Raw genomic sequence first — 25920 nt, 5'->3', positions numbered from 1 at the left:
GTAACAAATAAAAATAAGAGAAAAAAAAGGTGAACCCTGTTCACGTTTGCGTTCACGTCACGCACAAATCATAGGTTTATCGTCGCATCTGCAGCGGAACGCAGCATCGTTGGCATCGCATCTCTCGCACGAAGTGCGGTCGCTTGTTTACATGGTTTTTTTGCCGGTCGTGTCTCTGGTTTTGTTTTCTCGCCACCAACAAGATAGCGCTCTACATTTCGCATATGGCCTATTACACCGGTATACTGAACTTTTCTCGTGCTTTGGTTCTGTCACAGTCAAACGTTTGTTCTACGGTATGAACTTATTTGGGTACTCAGGTTAGACTGCATACAGAGACGACTTGCGAGAATTGTCTACGATCGCCACATTGGATGGAGTGTTTTTATGATTATGTGGTTCTTTTGGGAGACTCTTAGTCTTTCGCCTCTTTCAACTAGGCGATTATAGTCCGCGACATATTGTTTCTATATAAGTTGTTCAATTCTGTTTTTGATTCCCCAATGTTGGCTGAGTAGTATCTCAACAACAGCAGAGCGACAAAAGCAGCCTACTCTTTTTTTTACCCATCTTATCTGGAGTCCAGTCCTCCGCTGACACAAATGATGCTCATGCACAACAAGTTTTTTTTTTTTTTTTACCCTGACATGGGCTTTATTATACCCCTTAAGAAATATATAGTGGTCAGGATGGCCGTGTGGTTTGTTTAGTTCAGTTCTGTTTTATTATGTCAAGTTAATTCCTAAAAAAGGCCCCTAAGCTGTTTGGGAAACAAAATAAAGCTCTCTGATTGATTGATTGATTGATTGATTGATTGATTGATTGATTCCTAAGCCAGGCCTACCTGCAACGTACCCGAAGAACGTGAAACCAATTCGTCTCATATCTGTCGCGGGCAAGTTCATGGGAAGACTGGTTCTAGCATGAATCAAGTACAACGCAGGCCAAATCGGCATCTTTCACCCGATGCAACTAGGCTTTAAAGCAAACTCGAGCACCCTCGACAACCTTACTAATCTGTTTGGGAGAAGAGCGTGTTGGTTCAGGTGATGGATGAAGAAAGAATGAACAATTAACACTGAAACAATACAACCACACCTTCCTCACATCTTATGAATGATGTGGTTGTGTTGTCCCAGTGTTCATTGTTTCTTCTTTCTTCATTCATTACTAATTTGTTCAAGAATGTGATAGACTACCCTCGAATGTCTGCAAAAATGAGTGCGATCGTGTCTATCTACATGCCAATTGTACACAATTTGCACAATTAACGACTAACTGGCAAGCATTTAGACTCTGCAAAATCGTTCCCGAGGAGCCAAACCTACAGGCTGAAGGCCGGTTTCGTTGGGGTTGAAGGGCCCATGGGAAAACATATGACTTGGGGGTCCCGTGGAGTTGTGCTATCGCCAACACTATAAGACATAGCGGTAGCCTCGCTCTTGTGGGTACTACACCCCATTATCAACCTTGGTGCCTTGGCTTACGCCGATGAGGTGACCATATGGACGTGCAAAGGCGAACTCTTGACACTGGCCGCACCTTTACAGAAATAGCTGGACGTTATAGGCAAGTGTCTAGAAGAGGTGGGCATGGACCCATCCTCTGAAAAAACTCAATAGACTTTTTTTTCAACCTTCAATTCACATTTATTGACTTCAATTTGGAGAAAGAGGAAGGGAAAAATGATACATTGTGTAGCTTGATAGGTCCCTGCCTCTTATATAAACTTGTGCAGCTTAGTCAGCGCTTGCAAAAGCGTTACATGACATCATCAATCATGAAAAAGAGAACGGCAGATGAGCATGATACAGTGTCTGATATCATAGAACAGAATAGCACAACTAAGATATTATTTGTTGTTAAAATACAATTTTCTAATTTGGTGATTTGACATATTATCTATGTGAATATTTTAAAGAGTTCAATAATGGTAGATGATACAGGATACTGGAACATTTGAAATCCGTGAGTGGTCCTGGGATGCGGCACTCTCCAGTGCTCTGGACTACGCGGATGACAAAACGAAGAGTCTTCAACCAGCGAAGCAAAGTGAAGGAATGATTTGCTATTATAATAAATACAATAATTATATTTCCAGATTAATGGCTGTGGGTGTAAGGAAAAAACACGCATGACTTTAAATGTTGAGAATAAAATATTGGTATGAATATTATACTGTAGATTGGCTACTAAACGCAAGACCTTTTTTGTGCGATGTATAATCTCTGAATTTAGTAGTATTGCTCCATACAACATGGCAGTACTTTAAATGTGAACCAAACTATGATTTATATATAAAGTTACTTGACTCTTTTTGGTAAACAAAAACGATGTTCATAAATATGGCCTATTATTTTTGATAGTTTAGACATAACATATTTTATGTGTTCGTTCCAACTCATGTTTTGGTTAAAAACATCCCTAGTAGTTTTACCGTTGGAATAACTCGTGTGGTAGATGTATCTAACTTAAGTGGTATACCTATTTTACAGAAATCTTTTTAGGGCGAAATAGAACGGCCTTTATTTAACCGCTATAGATATTCAAGGAATTTACTGGTGCACACGAAATGAGCACTTTGAGGAAATTATTCACTTCAGATGAAATAATATTTCTGTCCGTTTCTTTGAGCAAATATGCTCGTGTCGTCTGCATACATTAGTATCTGGGCATTACGTGAAATATTTATGATGTTGTTAATATATAGTAAGTTGAATGAAATAGGTCCTAACACACGTCCTTGTGGTACACCTGTTTGTAGTTGTTTTAGATAAGAGAATTGTCAACTGATGTGATCGCTCTGATACTGGAGAATTGTCATATTGATGCGATTGCTTGATCGAATATAAGAGAATTGGCAACTGATGTGATTGCTCTGAAAGCGACAACTCAACTTCTTGATAACGTCGCCGCATTTTCATGAATGCCATAATGCTAAAGTTCACTAATAAGTGTTTTATGATTGAACCGATCAAAGGCTTTCCAAAAATTTATAAAAATTCCTATCAGTAGAGTTTTATTTTGGAAATTTTCCTGAATTATTTATTTTTACGTTTACCAGCGCATGTTCAGTCAATCGGCCCTTTCTGAATCGAAACTGATAATCTTAAGTGACTGAAATTGTTTTTGCAATACTGATTTAATAAAAAAATTAATCAGTTTTTTCTAACCCTTTGAAAATATCGAAAGTACAGAAACCGGAATTGAATTTAATAAATAATTTTCATATTCAAATTTATCAAGTATGTGCTATTTGCATTTCTTAGAAAAGGCACCCTGTGATAACGATAGATTGAATAAAAGAGTTAACATAGGTGCAGTTGGCGCAATCACATATTTAACGGTTTTTAATCGAATGCCATCAATATCGGGACTTTTACTATTGTTAAGGTTACAAAACACAGAGCTGACATCATAAACATCCCAAGAAGATGACGTCATTTAATTATCTCGATTCGTACACCAGTGCTCCATTCACTCTACTGTGGTGATTATCGACTAAGATAATAAAAAATCATTGAATTTGTTGACTAGGTCAATTCCTTCGAGTGATTGTCCGTTTATTTGTAGTGCTTTCGTTCTACAAGAGGCTGACGTTTTTCCCAATATCGAGTTTAGCTTTTTTCATATACTGGCACTCGTGCCTAAATAGCTGAACATGTGAAAATAATAGGTAGATTTAGCTCGCCTTGGAAAGTTTGTTACCTCACTACAACATTCCTTAAGAAGTTGTAGCATTTCTTGAGTTTTCGTTCGAACAGATTGCTTAAATAGTCTATTTCTTGTGTTTATTTATTTAAAATTTAAGCCATTATCCAATGTTTGCGAGAACCTTTTGGGGCGTGATCTTTCTTATATTTAAAATTGTTCTTGTAAATGGTCGTGATTATCTTGATAAAGCAGTCCTATATGCCTCATCAACAGAGCATGTAGAGAATTCCGCATCCCAGTTCGCATGTTAGATTTGACACTTAAAACTTTCTCAGGTGGTAAATGACATGGCTTGAAATGTAATGAAGAAGCATTATGTTGGTTTACCTCGGGAAAATTCCGATGGACAAAAATATATTTGTGTGACTTGATTTGAAATAAAAAATGGAATTGAATTGAATATACGAATAGATGATCACTGATTGAGCAGCTTACAACACCACTTTGTAGCAGTGAGGCATCACCGTTTGTGAGAAACAGATGTATAATTGTGCTAGAGTTTGAAATCACACAAGTAGCAAAATTTACGGTATTAGTCAATTCAAAAGACTTAATCAACACAATATACTTTCTCTTTTCTTTTGAATTGTTTAAAATGTCAATGTTAAAATCTCCCCCAAAGTTAATTTCAGGAAGTCGTCTCCTACCGAGCAAAATAAGGACTCGATAAATGCAGCAAATTGAGCAATATTACCTACTGGTGGGTAGTGCAGGACTAAAAATAAAAAGTCTATATTTTACAGTCAACATCTAATAGTCTTTAGCATAGTATCTCATAAAACACAGGAAAGTGTTCCTTGAGTTCGCACTCGATATTATTTTTTCCTTGTATACATACACCGCTACCAGGTCTACCACAGCGACTTAAATAAAATGTTTGATATCTTTCCAAGTGCATAACGTCACCCTCTTCATAGTACCATGTTTTCATGAACATTTGAATCTCAAAGAGCGGGCAAGACCAAGTTTGACCTCGACTTTAGGTTTGCATGCGACGCCATCAAAAGTGAACTATATGTTAGGATACTTGGAGTCGACTTCGGACATGGCTCTTTGGCAACTCGAGACTGGGTACAGGAGTCGTGCAAGTTCTTCAAGAAAGAGATAAATTGAATGATACGAATATCCCAGAAGCCGAATGGAACGGGTGAGTGAACGGCACAGAAACTGGCTAGCGCGTTCTTAATAACCAACTTTGCCAACGGTGCTGAGCTCTACCATTTAGTCAAAAGGGACATGAAACCTTTCCCGGCACTCACGAACGAAGAGAGAAGAGCTATTCTTAGGCAGCCGAGATACACGAAGAGCAGGGAGCTGAAGAAATGTCTGTATCCCCTAGAAGTGGAAGATATTGTCCTGCAACAGAGAAAGCCTCATTTGTAAGAACTCAACACACCAACAAAGGACAAGCTACGGCCAATTAGCATGGCATCGTAGTTCCGGAAGAGTTACCCATATCACGTTGTCAACGTCAACATCATGGACAACAAGCCTCTACGAAGATAAATGCGGAAAAAAACCAGAAGCAGCGTAGAAAATGCCAAATCAAGCAGCACTTGGAAGAAGTAGAAGAGCTGACATAAGTTCATAAAACCTGCATTGCTCCGTATACCGACAGAGAGGTGTACAACGACACGCGGTGCTCGTGCGATGCAGCTCAGCTATAAGCAGGATAATGACTGAACGCAATCCTCAAAAAGACGGCTGCAGGTGTACTAGCTTAAGAAGCAAACTCGGCTACTTACGCCGAGTCAAAATAATAAGTTTGGCGATGCAACTCTTCCTGATACTACGTCCGGCCGACAAGACACTGATCATGCACATGGACTTTATGGGGGCCGTGAACGAGCTGATTAGGTACTCGACGCAAGTTACCCCGACGATGCAAGAGGCGCACGAGTTGAAGCACACGCTAAATGTTCTAGATCAAGCGAAGATTAAGGTCTGGTATGTGCCCGGACATGAAGAGAAGTTCCTGGGCAATACGATTGCGGACAGTGTAGTCAAGTAAACGTTGAGTACTTTTAGTTCATCCGCTTCTTCGCAAAGCCCATCCGAAACTTACGATTCTAGAGGGGAGCTCGGACCGGCAAATATTAAATGCCGCCTGTCCTCAGTGAGTTGTGGACAGCCGGAGACTACCCCATCCGATTGGGCCACTTCACGAGAAGCGACACAGTTAAGGCTCTGTTATACTCCGACGTAACGCGCGCGCAAGCGAACGCTGGCCGAAGTCGGCTACGTCACGTCAGTCACGCCGCGCGCGTCAAAAATTCGCCCCCTCTAGACTCCGGCGGCCCTGGCGACTTCCGCGGCGCGCGTCGGTGGGCCGCCAGTGCGGCGCATGCGCAGAATCTGGCTACGAGGGCGCGTTTCCTGCGAGAGTGCGCCGTTTCCGGTTCCTTTTCGTTTCGAATAGCAGACGAGAATTCTCGAGCTTCTCGAGCGCCGAGTTCGAGCGATAGCGTGGACGTACCTTGCACGACGAAAAATCGGGCTTGCACTGTTGGTGCACCGCCTGCGCCGCAAGCTTAGGCGGTAAATGTACATGCGGTACATCTTTGACAAGCGCACGGTCTACGGTACTCAAGCTTCCTCGAGTCGTAGACACCCGGGTGAGGACGAATTCCCTCGATCAGCTTCTCGACGACCGAGTCCGATTCTTCAAACATGACGCCGCACGGGGTGGTGCTGCCGTCGTCTGCTATTCCTCGTATTCGCCGCGAGGGCTGACGGAGCCAGCGCGTGATGCATCCTGGTCCGGCGCGGACGGCGCCGCCGGCGCGGAATACGGCATGCTCCATTTTGGCGTTGAGGCGGTCAAGCTGCGTCGAACGCCGCCGGTCGCGTCGGTTACGCTACGACGCCGGAGTATAGACCTTTGCAAAAACAGCTCGCTGGCTGCTGCCATTTTGCGAGTCGAGCGACCCCTATCAGCCAAAAATTTCTGTTACCCGCCTGAGCTGTGGAAACCCGGTTAGCGCGACTCCCCACCTGCATTGTGTGTTCGAAGTTCGTCGGCTTTCCTTGAAAGTGTTCACTCTATTTGCCTGTTCAGGATGCTTGCGTGTTTTGTTATCTTCCACTGTGAGAACCAGGGAATACCAGGGCTCGTAGCCTGCTCGACCTTCGCAGGAAACGAACGAAGAGAGCGAACGTCAAGCAGCCCCCGACGCGGGCCGTTCGACGTTCTTCGAGGATTATTTCCGTTGAGATAATCTCCGAAAAGCCTTTCCGGCTATGTTCCCGGTCTTGGCGAGAAGTAGCTGATAGGGTCCAAGGTATGGGAACTGAATAGACACGTTCGTTTACTTGCTTTAGTGCTGTGTAAAAAAACACCACTCTTCAAAACGTACCCCAAGGCAAGCCGGATTCCGTCCGATCGTCGTGAAGCGACTATCGTCGACAGTGTATATTAGATATGCTGTGTTATTTGAGACCTTTCTCAAATCCTGTTCGGATGACACGGCACCGTGGGGTACGTACAATATATGTTGTTCGATTGATGAGACTCATTGAATTTCATATAGTGAGCGGGCAATACCCATGCAGTTAGGCTATCCCTGGTGTGGTCAAATATGTTAGGCAGTCAATATCTTTGTAGTTTGACACGGCTGAGTGTATGGTGCCGTTAAAAAGATCCGCATAAAATGAAACAAACATCCCAGTTGCATTTGTTCTGTCGCGCACGGACTCGGCGAAAATAGCTTTCATTTGTTTGTTTTTGTTCCCAAGAATAGTTCAACGCTTTCTTAAAAACTTCGAGAAATTCTCTTCGCATGGAACACAAAACAAAAAATAAAGCGAGGTGATTTTGCTGCCACAAGCGTTCAAAATTGCTCCTCCGCAGGCTTCCACAGCCTACTGACGAGAAAACCCACAGCTCAGCGCAGTCGGGCAACACTGGCGTACACTCTCAAAACCAGGGACGCGCGCTGGAAATCGCTTCGTTCGAGACTGCCGCTGGAAAGGTCTATAGAGCGTCGGGTTTTCGCCGACGTGACGTCGCTGTGACGCGCTCGCACGCGCGCACGCGTTAGGTCGGAGTATAACAGAGCCTTTACTCTCCGCCGCGTACGTTACTAGAGATGCAAATGCGGCGTCCGTCTGCTACACATCTTCAAACTAAGCCAACTTCCAACAATACAGCCCTGCGGGGTTCCTCTAAACCCCAGCTGCAAGCTTTGCAAAGATCCAGAAGCTATCCCACAAATAAAAGCTATTCTGTGGGACAAGATAACTCCGGACAAACGTTCGAGTACCCTCTAGGAATGGATCGACCCGAAGGGGTCCGCGAAAAAGATTTTCGACGTCCTCGGGACTCTGTTGTCTTGTTGTCCGCATCTACAGTGTCGCGTATGCAGTATTTACCCCGTCCTTTGAAAATTTACCCTTCCTATGGCTAGACAATGTCTCTTCTATGTCATAATATTTTATGATTGACCATGGACCAGCAAATCCATCATCAATTTGTAGTAGAAGAGGGGAGATGGTTTATGTTTTTCGAACTTACGTCATAATCCTTTGACTCAATAAGTACATGCCCTAATGAAAAATACAAATAAGTTTCGACAATTTAATCATGTTAATAATATTTATATCGTGCATTCGGCTGCTCTGACCTCATAAGTATACAAGCCCTTATTTCTACCCAGTCAAGACGCTTGAGGTAGCTATTTTTACTGATGTAATGTTTAGCATGCGATTAATGATCATGCGTATTTAATAACGTGGTTTTTATGCATAAGTACATTTACGCTCACAGATTTATTTTCACTGTCGTATATACATTAGTTCTTGCACTGTTGCAGATTACAAGTTCCTAGGGTTACACTGGGTGATTCAAGGAGCGGCCAGGCTCTTTAAATCGACCGCAAAATTCGGTTTCTTAACCTATCGCGGTACGACTTTGTGCAACGTTGCCCACAGATGGTGCATTTCTCTTTTTGTAAAATTTGCAAAGAGCGAACTTACCCGAGGAAAAAATAAAGAAAGAAAAAGGCTTAGCTCTAATAGAAACGCAGTGAAACCACCGGTCTTCAAACAATACGGCGCCGTTTCGTATGGGAGAAAAGAAATGGCGCTAGCGTTCGCAACGCCAACTGCCGCCAACGAACGAGCATACAGCGCCGAGAGCCGGCGTCTTTAGCAGACGACCTATCGACTCAAAAGCGGCGCGAGATTTTCTGATATCAGTTGCCAATGCATTATTTTATCATCCTTACTAATAAAACATATTGAATGGACACATAATCGATTAAAAAAATGATTTGTCGCGGTATTTTGATTGTTTTTTTGGAGGGGTACTGATGTCGTCTGCTTTGCAGTTCCTTGTTGTTACCGCGCCTGTGTTTGGGTCTGCGACTGTCGCCGCCTGCGGAACGCGCGCCGCTTTCGAGTCGAAACGATCGTCTTCTAAAGACGCCGCATCTCGGCGACGTATGCACGTTCGTTGGCGGCAGTTGGCGACGCGACCGCTTGCGCCATCTCTTGTCTCCCGTGCGAAACGGCGCGGTATTGTTTAGAGACCGGTGGCTTCGCTGCGTTTCCATAGGAGGTAAACCTTTTTCTCTCTTTACTTTTTCCTCAGGTAAGCTCGCTCCTTGCAAATTTTGCAAAAAAGAAAAAAAAAGGCACCGTTTGTGGGCAACGCTGCACAAAGTCGTAGCGCGATGGGTTAAGAAACCGAATTTTGCGGTCGATTTAAAGACCCTGGCCGCTCCTTGAAACACCCAGTATACCCATAGGGACAGAAAAAAATGAATGGTGGACTTGGAGCGATTAGGAGCATTATTTTACAAATATATATATATATATATATATATACATCTGATGATACCGTTTTTTCAGTCATATAGCGCAGTCTACTGAACATTTATGTGTGTTCTAAATACGTAATTTGCAAGAGTTTCGTTCTTTTATGTTAAGGGACACCATGCAAGCTAAATAAAAAAAGAACCTATGACAGAGAATTGTTTACCTGATTACAGAAGGGTTAACCGATAATACAAATTGGTGTTTGTACCTTTGTGATTTATCCACCTGATTGGTGAAAATTCGGAACTCCGAAACTTACCTCGTTTTATGTGACACACTGCTACTATTGGCAATTAAGTTCCCATTATATGTGCACAATGGCCATTAGTGGAACGCTGCAATTTTAAGGGCATGCACCCTGCAACATCGTGCACACTACAACATAAAGCTTTGTGATTAGAGAATATGAACCGCCTCAACTAGAGAAAGTTTCATTACATACTTCGTTAGCGAGCGTGCTAACGCAAAAAAACAACTGACAAAGCATTTTATGTATTTTCATACGCGCTTAATAAGCTTCTGCAATACAATTATTTATACATAAGCGAATTTTAGTCGTTACAGGCACGTCTAAGTTCAACGGAAAAGCGTGGAAACAAAATAGAAATTTTCTTTTGACCGTGTTTGAGGACTTGGGCTTCGGGAAGCCTTCCATCGAAGATCATATCATGGTAAGCCATTGGTTTACAATTACATATTTCATTAGAGCAATAAACGCAGAGTCAGTCACTAACGTAAATTCCACGGAAGATAATTCTGGAGGTAGACTCTTACAATGCCGTCATTACAAGTTGCATAATGTACGTTCGTGTTAAGGAGCCAAGACTACACTTTAAAATAATTCAGAAGTGTACCCGAACCACCTGGAGTTTTACAATTTGTAACTTCTCGAAGACTACAATTCTAGAATATACATTCTTAATTTTCTATCGTGCCTACTGTTTTGAAACCGTTTATATACTTACATGTTGACTCGTTTTGTAACCTACTTACTGAAAACGTGTTTGTTCCACAACAGCAATTAACAATTACAATCATACGAAAATGTATTAATCTGCATATGTCACATAACAGTCGTTCCATAGATCAATAGATTGTTGAACCGACCCTCGAAAAATATTGGTCTTTCCTTTTACAATTCATATGACCAGGAGCACGCAGACTGTTAAGCTCGAAACAATGACAGAAATAAATATGGTTTGATAGCTCTGATAGAGCTTCATTATTAGTGCTTTATTTTTTATATTTGTGATAGGAACATCATGTAAGCTCATTCCTGTAAACTGTAACATTGATTAGTGATTGATTGGCACCATTTATGTTTATGTCGCCCTCTACTATCGACCTGCTGTTAAAGCTGGTCGATAGTAGAGGGCGTGGTTCCAAAAGCTGACCCAATAAAGCTTTGAACATCAGGACGCCGGCGTTCATTCACTTCCTTCGTTCTAAAACCCGTGTCGAAACATTTTCCTTCTTGCACGTCATGTTTACATTCACTGACACATAAACTTTTTGTTTTCATATTTGATATCTTGTGCCGAGTGGTGTGCGCCCAGTTAAAAATCAATCCTAAGTCGAATATAATTTAACGCTCTAAATAAGAAACGTAAAAATTATCTGCGTTTTATAACCTAAATTCCCAAAAGAGTGAGTGTGTGCCGCTTGTAGCTGGTGCAGCATGAAACAGCTATAGTTTTATTAAAGTTGCACTTCGGGTATTCAAAAACAATCTCCGTTTTATTTTTATTTTTTATCACTCAGGAAGAGTTGCAGGAGCTGATTAGTCAATTATCAAACACTGCGGGGTGCCTGATCAACGTCAAAGATTACATCACAGAAAGCGTGTCCAACATCATCGCTGCAGTTATGTTTGGATCCAGATTCGAAACTGGCGAGACAACACACAAATGCTTAGTCAAGCACCTGAAAAATATCCTGGATGGTGGCGAATTCGGCTTGCCGGTAGAAACTGAACCGAAGTGGCTCAGTAGAGTCATGGCCAGTCTTCGCTTAAATAAACCAGAAGGCAAGCGAGAATCTTGGCTCGCAATACGAGAGTTAGTCAGGTAAGTCGCTGAGACTCCTCGGAAAAAGTACAGCCTTAAAAAGCCAATCCCCTAACAGCATACTCCTGCTTTTAATGTACTAAAACGTTTCCTTTTGCTTCCGGTACTTTATTTTAAAAATATCTTGGTAGAAAAAACAAGGTTTTACTGGAAGCGTTTTGTACCTGTAGGGAGATAGTTTCAGTTATCCGCAATTTTATACCAGTACAAAAAAAAAACAAAAAAAGAACAATACGCAAACATATTCTATTTCAAATCATGTAAGCAAATGTGTCGATGATTAAAAATATTCTAAAGGAATATATATGCTGGGCAAAGTGTTGACCCGAATAAAACTTTTGTTGTTGTTGTTTTAGTTATCAAGAATGTTACTTTATAACTGCCTACTACAGACTGAGATTTAAGCAATCGTCACAGAACATGTATTCATGCGTTTTGACTGGCTGGAATATTTTTTGCTGAAGTAAACATTTTACATAGTTTATTAAACTATAGTAAACGACTTAAATTGCAATAAAATGTGCTTTTAGTCTTAAACATATTTAGAAAAACGTAGCCCTCTGAATATAGTTTACCATGTTTTCATGAGGACAACTTTTGTTACATTCAACGTTATGACATATCATATTTAAACTAAAGATATACTTAATCAACGAACACAACCAGCTAATTGTAACTTAGTAATTTGAGCGAAAAACAATTTTGAACCCGCAAGAAAAATATCAGTACAAAAATGCCAATACAAATTTTCTAATAACAAATAAAATCTGTATTTGTTTTCATCGACGTATATAACGACCTACGTTTGAAAATAAGGTATATTTGTAGCTATATTCCGAAGTGCAAAGCAAATTTCTCGCCATTCTTTTTCTGCCCAATTATATATGATTTGTTGGCAATCGGTCCTTTTGTTGGTTTATTTTGATTTTGTATCTGACCCATCTTGTTTGATATTTTTTTGCTATTCTCAGAGAGAAAATCACAGAACACAAGAATACACTGAATCCAGACTTGAATCGAGACTTCATCGATGGCTACTTGCAAAAGATGAGAGAACATCATGCTGACCCGACCTCTCCCTTCAGCGGTAGGTTGTCGCAAATGGTTATAAAATTCGCATAATAATAAAAAAAAAAAGAAAAAAAAAGCAAGCAAGAAGAAGCGATTGACCACCGGACGGCTAAAATGACTAACTGTGAAAGTCATTTTTCTCATCCGGTGGTCACTCCCTTGTAAAAGGAACCATGTTTTAAAATTTTACTAAACGCATACCGTTTGGTCGGTCAAAAAAAAAAAAAAATTCTAGAACATGAGGGCAGAAGCAACAAAGCTTGAATTTCGATATGAAATTTTTTAAAATATATCAGCCAATATTTTCTTAACACAGCTTAATCTGAGAGAAGGAAGAAAAAGACAGTCAAATGAAGATGAGCGACAACACACAACGTATCCGAAGACGTCGTGTGTTTTCCTTCCCTTTTACGTGTCCGCCTTTTCCTTCCCTGCCTCAAGTAAGGGTATGTCAACTTTTCACCAGCTTGTATGCACGCTCTGCGTATTTTTCAGTTTTTGAATGTTTATTTTCGTGTGCCCTTCGAAAACCCGCTCGCTGCAGCGATTTTCAAACTTTAGACGAATTAATACGCGAACCGGCCTAAGTCATCAATATAATAAAACAAAAAGCTTTTTTTTTTTTTGCGTGCGCTAGTTTTATGATTAGTGAGACATATTTAAGTATCTGGTGTCCCTGAACTCTCGCACGGCCCTTTCAGTGACGTCACAGGGGATACCAGGTGGTTTTCTGTTGTGTTGTATCTCCCGGGACCGCAGCGCTCCCTCCGCGATTGTGGATTTCTCAAGCGCTTAGCATCGCCGAAGATCACGTCGAGTGATCGTGACAGTAGACGGTCCGGACGCAGAAGTAACTGCGAAGAGAGCAATGGTTTAGTTGATTTTCGCGACATGGCGCAACGAAACCTTAGCCACGCCCAACAACGTGACATCGTGATTCATATATGACATATGGCCGCAGATCGGGAAATATTGCGTTTTTTTTTTTCTATGGCAGAAATGCATCAAAATTGCGGTATTTTGGGGAAAATAGCGCGATTGCTTTCGCTTGTGCCAAGGTAAAGAATGTAAACAATTCAAGCTGCAGATATTTTCAACACTAAAATAATTGTGCCTTTTTAACTGTGATGCATCTGCAGTGGCCAAACAGGAGACCCGAATCCTGCTTACCTATTGAATACAAGCACTGCGTGACTGGGATTCCGCTCGCAAACAATCCCCATTGGCGAATATTATTATTTGCGTTCATGGGCAATGAGTGTCATGACAAATAATGCTAAGTGGCAATACCGTCGAGTGTGGTGCGCTATGCAGTTTCTTTCGGGCTCTATATTATTTATTTTGATATTTAAAGGGACACTCACGGGGAATATATATGCACTACAAGGTTTTAATGCGTACACAACGTACGAGAGCCCAGCTACCAAAAACACGATTTGCGGCTCAGAATTTGTTTTTGTTTTCCTACCAAAAACCAACGACCGAGAACTGGCCGGTTTGAGTTGCGCTCACTGCCTTCTCCGTGGTTCCATGCGGTTCAGAGACAACCACCAAAACTAATCAAAGTCATGGGTCATCCAAGGCGTACACTCAATATTAATAACATCAAACGTGATGAAGAGCGGTCCCCGCACTAAACGTCGTAATAAACTTCGAATTAGTAACTCCGACAGTACGCATCTTTGACTTATTCACTTTTCCCGGTTTATTGTTTTTTTATATTTAACTTACCTCACTTATATATATACAGGGTGTTTCAGAGAACTCAGGCCAAATCGCTCTAGGGAGAACTACTCATAGCAGCAAAAAAGGCTTGTGTCGTTTTGGCCCCGGGCCAGGGACCCACTTAGAAAAATTATGAAAGTCCGGCATAATTAAGTTGTTAATTATTTTTGCGAATTAATGTTTTAATATTGTGTTTAAGGGCACGGTTTAAATTAGAAAATTGCTCAGCATCGTCGAAAAACAGTAAATGAACAAATTTCAGAACGATAGAAGGCACGCGCATCATTTTACGGCTTTCTAAAAAATCGCACAAATTTGCCGGGTTTTTAAGTTTCGGTTTCCTATCGGAGCGCATCTCGGCCCGGGCGGCACCGCGCCCCTTGGAGAGATAGTGCAACCAGCCTCTGCTGCGTCGCGCAATGACAGCACAGCAGAGGTTTCGCAGGAGCGATTTAGCCTGAGTTCTCTGAAACACCCTATATATATATATAAAACCGATTTTTGCGGCTTCTAAAAAGTTTCAAATACGTTGAATGGAAGAAAAAAAGTTGCGGACACCTGAAACACATGCACTTCGAAATTCTCAACACGGCATCGTATCGCCGGATCGTAGGGGTAGTGCGGGAGTCGCGGCCTGGACGGCTGGACGAAGCGGGCTACGCGAAGGTAGCGGACGACGGGCCTGGAATCTCTACTTCAGAACTGACGTTAGCGGTACCAGCGAATCCATCTAGCTTCAAAATATTTTTTTTTTAACCGACGAAAACAATTATGCTTTATTCCGTACGACATGCCCAACATCAAAGCTGATTGGCACGGAGACATCGCCTAGTCGTCGTCCCTTCTCTTGGCTGAAGACATCGTTCGTCTTACGAGCTAAAACGCGCGAATGTCAAGCACGAAGTGCGTACTTGCTGCTGAATATCCATGCGTACGATTTCTTTACCAGGTGCGAATGTGGCCAAATCGTGGTGCTGCCCGACTTCGAGCCTGGCGAGTGCCTTTGTAAAAAGGAATCGGCAGCACTCTTTCTGATTTTCAGCCGTCTGGCTGCATTACTGCGGACGAGGAGTTTTCCCTCGTGTGCTTGACCATAACAATGTTATAACTGTTGTCTGCTTCGCACAATCAAAAAAGCAAATAAAAAGAAAAAAAGAATGCGCTCGGTTTTAGTTGCGTAACTTTCGGCAACTCTCTCCTACTCTATTTTTCTGCCTCCTCTCTAGTCGACATGTCGTATCCTTACTCAGTGCTCGTGTTTCGGTTTTGATTTCAAAACTATATGTGACTCTAGCAAAATATTGATTAGGTAGACTTCTGACTCCATATTAAATCACCGGGCAGAAAAGAAAAATAAATGTTTGGGGGAAAGGGGAGGGGGGTGTCAGTGTCTTTTAACACATGCGCGACAATAATGAAAAAAGCACAACTTCAACAGCAAGCAGTTGACAAACACTCCTTGACTGTCTGCATCTGAGTTATCATCCTAATTATTAAGTTGCCACTCAGAAGTGCAATAGCATTTGGTTGGATATGTTTTCAACATGACAATCTTTTAGCTTGTTCTGATTGTAGTCAGCACTCGGACATTCTATATCGCGGACTACCTAAGTATTAAAGAAGTTTCATAATTTCTCTTCCGTGCACAGAAGAAAAACTACAGGAACATACCGCGGAATTCCTTCTGTCCGGCACGGGTCCACTTTCTATGAGAATCTCCTGGGTTCTTCACATTTGTGCCCATAATCCGAACTCGGTGCAGTTCAAGATTCAGAAGGAAATCGATGACGTCGTCGGTCGTCACCGACCACCTGCTTGGGAGGACCGCAAGGAGATGCCCTTCACCTTGGCCAGCTTGAAAGAGGCATTGCGATGGATCTCGGTAGGAACCATCGGGTGCTCCAGAAGGTACTTGTTTTTTCTTCTCAATTATAGCATTGCGCAATCAGCTAATGTACCTTAGCCAAAATGAGGGGTGTATATCTTTATCTTTGTTAGAACATCTGGAGAAAATAATTTCAAAAGGTGAAATGAAGTCTCCAGTTGAAGTAGAGCATGCAGCAGCATTTAAAATTATAATACCACGTCACAAAAACTTAGAAAACGCTTGAGCTTCGCCTTTAAGAGTGGAAAGCGATAGAGTTATCGGGCCCCATTAGCATTGCCTTCTCTTTGGCTTCTCATGGTCGGAGACGCGAGTACGCTCCCAGATCCGGAGACGCTATCGCATCTCCGGGTCGTCCTGCGCTACTGTCGTCTAGCTTCTGTTTCACGGGCATGGATATGAACATATGAACTCCCGCCGGTTCGAATGCCGAGCAAGCGTGCCTTACGCGACCTAGTGAGTAGCGTTTGTGACTCTTAACCGGAGCGTCGTGGGTTCAAATCCCGCCTGAATGCTTACATGTTTTCCTTTAAGGCAAATCAATTACTTTATAAAGTGAAATCATTTGAGACATGAGTCGTCGACTTTTAATTCGCATTACATGTTATGTCTTAGTCACTTTCACTCAACGCGTGTCGCCACGTTTAACGTGAGCGTTGTGGGTTTGAAATTCCCACGCAGAGGTCATGTGGCTTTCATGTCATGAGAGTGTCAACCGATATTATACTTTAGCAAACGCCACCAACGCTGGTTTTTTTGTTGCTTTTTTTTTTTTGCGACGCCAACTTTTTAATTTTATTGCGTTAAAATTCTCCATCATGTTCCCCAGTCGCCGTTTTCGTCGTTGACTGGTCACTCCGTCATCGTCGTCGTCGGTAGTCCTCAACACTAATATTACGGCACTCCTAACCCTGGCGGTTGCCGCGTTGACTTTAGTAGACGGTATTCGGAAAATTGCGTCAGCTGATGCTGACTTTAAACCGGTCGTTCTCGTGCGCGTTCATTCACCAGAGACTTCGTTGCCATGGTAAAGGTGACCACTGAAACTATACTTTATTCTGTGGAAGGAGACGGCGGTATAACAAGATCCTCTGCGTGGTTTGGCTCTTTTGCAGTGCTTTTCATTTGACGGAACGTGAAAAATAAAAAGTTAGAGGTAAGGAGTAAAGGAAGATGGCTGATTTTCTCCTGCGCCTATTAGTTGTACGAGTTTTACACCAAAAGCATGCTTCTTGGCCCTGCCGCGGCCAGTAATATTGTTCCATTCGAGATAAAGCTAAAGTGTAACACACCAAATTTTGTACTGAAATGTGCCATATGAGACCATTAAACGCAAAGTCAGTTAGTTAAATTTAGGTGGTTAAGTTCTTAATTATCACCTTTTATCTGAACTCTGAAACTCGCCGAGGTCGAAAGCAATTATTTCTAAAAACGATCCTCCCTTTAATTTTATGTTGTCTTTAAAAAATATTTTCAGTCGCTGTTGACACAGCACATACAGCATGACAAATGAATTTCATGTTCCGTACATCAAATTAATCTCTCTGAGTGTAGTTGTAAACCCGAAATTGGGGATAGGGACAAGGGATGAAAACACAGGCTGCCCTATCTCCAGTCTCGGGTTTACAAATGTGCTGAAATTACACCAGCTAGCCTGCACAATCAACATTGCTTTTTTTTTTTTTTGCTTTTAGGCCATGCATATATACAACAAGATTCTATAAAGGATTCTTAGGGACTTAAATATTTTCTGATATTTGTGTTTAGTGTTTGACTTGTTGCTCGGAAAAGTTAATCTTCGCAATTGAACTCAAGTGGGAACGACAGCTCTGTTATTGTAGCATTGCTTACTATTGTTACCATTAACATCTAGAAACATTTTGACTTTTATGTGCTAGACATCTAATTCTGCTTTTTTTTAAATTTAGCAGGCTCTAAATTTTGTAAACATAGCATAGTGGTCATCTTTTCATGCATATTTTCAGGGAGTACTCGCACTGTCTGCAGAGCAGCAAACCTTGATACAAGATATCTTAGATTTATAATAGAACACTATGGAAGCAAAAAATAAGGTTTAAAAAATGAAAGACGTTCACAAATTTCTGTAACGCGAAATTAGAGCGCAGCTCTTGAAGAGGAGGAGGGGAGGTATGAAGGGGACGGTATGCCCCTCCTCCTCCGTACCCTCTCCTCCACCCCTCCTCCTTTCCTCCTTCTCTCCTCCTTCTTACCTTCCCCCCTCCTCCTCTGCCCTCCTCTCTTGCTTCTCCTTTTTTCCTCCGCCTCCGTACCCCCCCTTCCTCCCACAATTTCCTCGCTAAATATAGCTGGAAAATTGACGCCACGTGACCTCAACACCAATTCAATCTCCCCGCTAAATTAAGCGGGGAAAATGACGTCTCATGAATTCGCGTCACGTCACCTATCATCACATACAGTTTTTCCGCTAGATTTAGGGGTAAATTGACGTCATGTGACCTTAACATCAATTCGATTTCCCGCTAAATTTAGAGGGCAAACTTAATTGGTGTTGAGGTCATGTGACATCAGTTTTACTGCTAACTTTAACAGGGAAACTAAGTGCGCAGTGTTGCATTAAGGGATGTCACAGACCTAAACACCTATTCAGTTTTTTCGCTAAACTTAACGGGGAACTCTATTGGTGTATAGGCCTGTGACGTCCCATAACGCAACGCGCGTGGTTACGCTGACGCCGAAGCCAACGCCGTTATACGCGGAAACAGGCGCTTGAGAGCTGCGCTCTAAAAAACCTTAATGGAATTGCTGATGTGTATACCCCAACTTAATTTTGATATGTCACGTAGCGCCGGGAGTGCTTCGGGCGCACTCCAAGTCTGGGGGTGCGGGCGGAAATCCCTATACGGGACGGGCATTCCTATGTTGTTTTGGAAGACACGAGAGTTAAATCTACCTTCTAGTCAAAACGCCGTAACTGGGGCTGTGCCAAAGGAGACGAGGATGTGTGAAAACTTGGGCCGTCTTGCTAGAAACAGCGTCACAGCTGAGAAGGGGGGGGGGGGGAAGCACAGCCAAAGCCAGCGCACCAGCTGAACGGGACTCAAACCGCGTCCCAGGACGCTCGCACTTTTCAGCCTTTGTAGTGCTTTCTTTCAACCAGTCTCAGGTGAGACGTTGTTCTAGCAAGCCGGCTCAGTTTTCATGTGTTTTCTGTCTGTTCGGTTTGGCCGAGAACGTGGATAAGTGCCGTAAAAAGGGAAAACCAAATACCGTGGAACTACGATTGCATGTGCGAAAAGCGCTTTGGGTTGAAGTTGACGATACTTCTGGTCGTTGGATTTTTTTTTTTTTTGCTCTAACATGAGAGCGAGAGAAGCGTCAATGTGTCTGGACCACCCGCGGAACATGTTCAGTTATTTACTTCTTCAAACAGCCGTCTGAACTTTCAAACTGTCGTCTTCTCTTCGAAATTCGTCTCCTAGTTAAAACTGTTGCTGTTCGTTTCAACAACACTGGCCCGTAGACCAAACAAGGTTGCTTGGGGTAAGCAGGCTCTGTGTAAACAGTAGACGTAAGGACACTGTGAGGAGGTTCGATATTCGTGGTCAAGCTTTCTTCGGATACATTAAATTATTGACGAGGCAAGTACTGCTTGTGTGTGAGTTTTAGTAGTTGCATTGAAAAACAATAGCGAAACGAATCCAAAGAAAACCATGAAATACGTTACGGGATACACAATTCCAGTAGTCTAGTCATAAAACGGCTATTTGATGTGATGCTGAATAATAAATGCGAGTCTCGAGTCAAATAAGCTAGTGGAGGTCAGGGTGAAATACTCCGCTTCACTTCACCTGAAAGCGACGGCGGTGACGTCGTAGCAACGACGTGCTGGAGGGCAACGACGTGCTGGAGATGTCTTTCATGGTTCGGTTCAGCCGCCGCTGGGAGTCGTTCAAGACAACGCAACATCGTCTTCACGATACGGCCCAGTTTTCCCTCGCAGTTGCGCCCAGTCTTGTCAGTTTGCGTCGATGGCTCCCAGGGAAACATCTCCACCATATCGTTGTCCCAGTCCCAGTCCCAGTCAGCTTTCCGTCCTCGTTTTTCCAACCACCTCTTCTTCTCTTCCTAGTTGTCTCGTGCTTCTTTTCTTTCCGAACCCTGGGGGGCTATGTTGCACGTTTTGGACTCCCAGGAGACTAGGGACAAGGAAGTTACGTAGGTGTGAATGAACGTTTCTTAGCAGCACCACGCAACGCGTCATCAGCGACTCCACCGATCAACACCCTAAGAGCGTTGTTGACATAACTTCCTTTTCCCTAATTTCCTGGGAGTCCAAAACGTGCAACATAGCCCCCCTGTCTCCTTCTTTCCTTCACGTCGGTGAAAGGTCGGATCACAGTTCACCACAGGGACTTTGATCATTATAAACACTGGCCCCCAGTGATTTGTTATGCCTGAGTCAATTGACTCCGTAAGTGTGACGTCATGGGTCCAAACAAACCGTTGCTAGGGTCGTTGTTATGGACAAATACATGTGGCTAGGTTTCGCTACGAAAACCCGACCGTTCAAAAATCAGGAGTAGGATTTAAACTTCTAAAGATCCCAAATATAGAAAGCTTGAATGTCATATATGTTTCGACAGAAGTGTGCCGGTAATTGCTTGTTTCTGAAATATTTACGACTGCAACTTCCGGTCGTAAAGATGCCTGCAGCAGACGACGAATGCAAGAAGAATGCCGCCCGCCACACGCCCACCGGCCAAGCCGGCGCCGGCGTCTGAATCGGGTGAATAAAGACGATATTCTGATATTGCATTTGTTTGAAATATAATGAGTTTCAGACACTTATAAGAATTCATAGTGGGGTGCGATGCAAAATATGGTATATCGAAAGTCCAGGCGTCGATCGAGATGATCGTCTGCTAAAAGATCGCATTGCACTTGTGAGAAAAGCACTTCAGGCGATCGGTAGAGATTCCAAATTTTGTTTGTGGACTCGCGCTGGGGGGGGGAGTAGGGGGGGTTCTTCGTACCTGGTTGTAACCATCGAGTGGAGAAAGATTCCTGCAGCTTCTTTAGATTTCCGCAAAACCCCAAAACACTGGATAAAAAAACATGAGGTGAGTTTATTACAGCTTGTACTCTCATCGCGGGTTCGATGGAGACCTTCACCGAAAAAGCCCATTTACTAAATTTAATGTATGCCAAAAAAAAAAAAAGAAGGAAAAGGGAAATTGCGATAGACATGCAATATTTTAATAGCCTGACAACCTCAATAATAATTATAACAAACGACTTACCTCGACGGCGTACGGTTTGTTTCTCATGCTGGCCTGCACTACGCCGGTAATGCACTTCAGTCATCGTCGTAACTGATCTGCATGACGTGGTTTGATATTTCGGAATTTTCGCCCCTCTAAACTAAGCTAAATTCTTCTCAGAAAAGAAAAAAAACAAAAAAAAACGCACATTGCGGAGGCCTTTGCGGCCATAGCGATGCACTTGCTTATGTTGCTCGTTTACCGACGCAATTCAATGAAGACGCCCGCTGCAACAGAGGCCAGCAAATCTATCGTGTCGTCTGCTACCAAAGCAAATCGGAGTGGAATACGTCCCTAGCAACGGTTTGTTTGGACCCAGACGCCATGTTGTGACGTCATCACTTACGGGGTCAATTGGTCCGTTCCTGCTGGCGATTTTCAGTATCCACGTCGAGCATCGCAGCTGCGATTCATGTTTTTGCAGCCCGAGTGACGTTTCGACTAAAAATAGGGAGCAGAATCTAATCATGTGAATCAGGCTTCGGCGTCCATTTTGCGGCATTCATGCGGAATGAGTCGCTGCACTCCACATTATTTACACTGGGTTTTGCTGCGTAACGAGCCTCGCTAATTTCGTTCAGACCACTAGAGCAGTAAGACATTGCTACGAAGACGTAGAATCAACAATTCCGACACAAAAAAAGAGCACGGGGACTGACACCGAGGCCAACATCATCTCATTGAAATGGTTTGTTGATGCGGGACGAGGCGCTTCTTGCCGACACCATCGCGTGTCCGCGACGCCGGCGTGGCGGGTTCGAATCCCGGCCGAGGTGCCCGCAATCTGACGGAGGCTTATTGCGGAGAAGGCGCCGTGTAACCGAGCTTTCGGTTGCACGTCAAAAGGTCCCCAGGTGGTCGAAATTAATCCTCAGTCCTCGGCTGGGGCGTGCCAGATGCCCGTCGTTGGTTTGGCACGTAAAACCCCCAAATTTGACTTTTGATTTTTTCGCGGCGCCGGCGGAGTTCCGCTAGGGGGGGCTCCGATTTGTTTGTACACATGAGGGGTGCATAAAAATACAAAAATTTACACACTTCAAAAAGTCAGTTTTACTAGACGGATACATGCTTTATCCTATAGAAATATCTCCAAGGCTATTTATAATTTGTGATTTAACTAAATAGACACAGTTTGTTAGACATGTTATATCTTATTATTAGAAGGTATTTTACTCCTCTATTACTCGGAAGTGTTACAAGTGCTGTTTGCCACTGTATTTACTACAAACGATATAATCTGAGTGATCTTAAAATATGTCTGGATGCAGAGAAATCTATATGAAGCGGAACGCTAATGCCGCACAAATATCCTTTTCGTTCGAGATATTATATACTGTATAACCGTAATTTTATGTTGTGGCCAAATATCAACATAGAACATTTAAAGAAATATTGAAAGGCTTTTAAATGGTTTCATCCCAGTGTTTTGAACAAGCCCTGCGTCGGAATGATTAAAAACAATTATTTTCAAGAAAAAAAAATTTTTTCTCAGGCCACCAAATCCATTTTACAAAAGTTGAATTCGGCGCGGAACCCGTAGTACAGGTTTTCTTAAATTACTGAGGATTATTCTGTTTTTACTCTGCAGTGTACCAGAAGACACAATTATTGGCGACTACTTCATTCCGAAAGGCAGTATAGCCTTGATAAATGTGAGGGCGGTGCTCAGAAACCCGGCGTACTGGAGCAATCCGGATGATTTTGACCCAACAAGATTTCTGACGAATGACGGCGATAAACTCGAGAAGAAGGTGGATGCCTTTATACCATTCGGAGTTGGTAAGTAGATTTGGGAGATACCATCTTCCATAGTTCGGAATGATTCAACAAAGTCAAGCTATTGATGATAGAATCATGGTTAAAACAATAGCTACATTAAAATAACGGACGAAAGATCGCAAAATGCAACTGACGGAAACAACTTATAAAGTCGCGGCATATGTTTGTGTAATTGGTGAATTGATATTTGAAGAGTCCCGTTTTTTTACAATTGTGTAGTTACGATTACGTAATAAAGAACGTATAAGATTTTCATTCTCGTTTTTGCACCGCCAGCCTTGCGCCTGCTACACTAGAAACTTTAGTGAACCATCGCGCTTTGCACGCGATTCAAGCCTTCCTAAAGTCTGTTGATTTAGTAGTTTTTGTTGACACCAAGCAAGTTTCTAGATAGAACCATTAGCTTATTGCTTTAGAAAAGAATTATCCTCTTATTTCCGTTAATTATTTAATTTGTTGTGAGTATATCCTATTTTTTATACTCCCGGCCGTCTAACTCAAGTGCACAAACCTCACAAGAGTGACTTTCATAGTTCTTAGGAAAGAAGCTGTAAATACAAAAAAGGCCCTCTATATATTTAACTGCATTATTTCATCATAATAAATTAAAAATATTAACATCTATCATATATATATATATATATATATATATATATATATATATATATATATTCACCTGCAATATTATAAAAGTGGGGTTGTAGCCTTTAAAATGTGCGGTGCCTATAAACATCTCCGCCCTCCACCCCCCCCCCCCCCCCGAAAAATAAAAAATAAAATAAAAGTTACGAATAAACTGTGTTGTTCATAATTAAGAGACCAAAATAGATATTTCTAATTCGTCCCAAAAACTTTGTTTATACAGAGGCGTATATTGATATTAACTGGGTCCACCTTAACGAGACATCAATGTCTAAATGCCGACGATCCACCATGTGTCATCGTATAATGTGGTATCTTGATGAACAACCCACGATCATTCGCGTTCTGGGGGTTTTTGGCGCTGCTTTTTAGGCCCAGAGGACGACGCAGACTTTCAGTTTCTCGCCGCTATTTTTAGCTCCGTGACGTCAGAAACGTCATGGAGAACCACACACAAAAACCCTTCACAAAACACCATCACGTCAGATTCCCCGTTAAATTATTAAGGCAAGTGTCACGTCACAACAACTTATCTGCTAAATAAAAAGGAGAATTAATGTCACTTTGACCCCGTCACGTTAGGCACGTGACGTAAATCTTTGGTGAGACGGTTTTAAGAAAGGGTAGTTTCTGCTCAACACGAACTACCGCCTAGCAAACTATGCTCGCCGGCACCAGCGTTATTAAGTTTCTGTAATTTTTGTCACGCTGCAAGTTGACTACGTTACGTTGAAGTTTGACAACATGCATACAGCTAATGATTTCCTGGTCCTATTCTGCTTTTATCTAGGAAGGAGAAGTTGTCCAGGTCAAAGTTTGGCCATCGTCGAGATGTTCCTGTACATCGCTACGCTTCTGCAGAAGTTCAGCGTCTTCCCCGAGTACAGAGACCAGCTCGTCAACATCGGCTCCGCCAACGCAACGGCAGATACGTTTGTTCAGAGATTGCGTTTTGTCTTGAGGTAACCTTCGCGCTAAGGAAGCAAAATATTCAGGGCAGTTAACGAGCGGACAAAACATAATTGCTTGAGCGTGTTTTATATATTTTAATATATAGCATATTTCAGTGCGCAATATATCTACACATTGCTATACTCTATATTCGAGCGAACAAAGTGGAATGGTGGTTGCTCGTACATCTTATATCTATATTTTGATTTTGCTTCTGCTTGCGTTTTTCATAATGAATACACAAAGCCGAACAAATGTCGTGAATTGTTTTGCATTTTTCATACTAATCAATACATGGTGCGAACAAAGTGATTCCTGATTGATTCTCGAGGTGCGTTGGGCGATAGATTGCTTTGTCGAAAGCGAGGTGAAGCTTAGTGATCTAATGTTCACCTCACTCACACTCCCTTTGCACGCTGCATTTCAAGGAGTGCAACAACATTGTTTCCTATGCCATGAGAGCCTCTCGTTGCCTCGAAACGCACTTGTTTGTGCAGGAGTTTAATGTTTCGTGTACAAAACCTATGGCCAGGGTCGATGATGAGTGTTTAATCCTCTTAGGGAGAATATAATAACTAAATAAATACAATTGATTTACATTAAAGAAACCAAAATTAAATCAGTACGATATAAACTTGTTCAGTGTATTAGGGACAAGCTAAATAATTTAGACGAAACGTTTAATCTACTAGAATTTTATTTTAAATATTTGGACAATAAGATTCCCATGTAATATTGTATGTTAGAAAGCAAACTTCAAAATAGAAAATTGTGTTGCGTCATCATTGTGGGAGCGAACCGCCACAACGTTCACTACATTGGCCTAATGACGGTTTTTGCAACGCGGCCAAGTATGCCTTACGTGGATTTTGGGTTCAATGTGAGCTCTGGTGAACTTCGTTTTACAGTCGTCTCTATATGAAAAGAACCCAAAACCAATTTGAACCTAATAAATAAAAACTTGTTA

At 42.3% G+C, this 25920-nt stretch overlaps 1 protein-coding gene across 1 annotated transcript; it reads left to right on the top strand.

Annotated features, from left to right (window-relative positions):
* The first annotated feature begins 5485 nt into the window (after positions 1-5485).
* LOC8023600 (cytochrome P450 2J2) lies at positions 5486-25025 on the top strand. Its single transcript, XM_042290258.1, has 7 exons — positions 5486-5693; positions 10096-10202; positions 11293-11597; positions 12569-12684; positions 16043-16301; positions 23170-23360; positions 24793-25025. Exons 1-7 carry the CDS (start codon positions 5486-5488, stop codon positions 24966-24968), a joined length of 1362 nt encoding a protein of 453 aa, XP_042146192.1. The 3' UTR covers positions 24969-25025.
* Positions 25026-25920: the final 895 nt, after the last annotated feature.

The sequence above is a fragment of the Ixodes scapularis genome, unplaced genomic scaffold, assembly GCF_016920785.2.
Source record: "Ixodes scapularis isolate PalLabHiFi unplaced genomic scaffold, ASM1692078v2 PGA_scaffold1__304_contigs__length_218370807, whole genome shotgun sequence".
NCBI classification, from domain to species: domain Eukaryota; kingdom Metazoa; phylum Arthropoda; class Arachnida; order Ixodida; family Ixodidae; genus Ixodes; species Ixodes scapularis.
The sequence above is the reverse complement of the archived record's forward strand: the minus strand, read 5'-3'. Positions and strand labels throughout refer to the sequence as shown.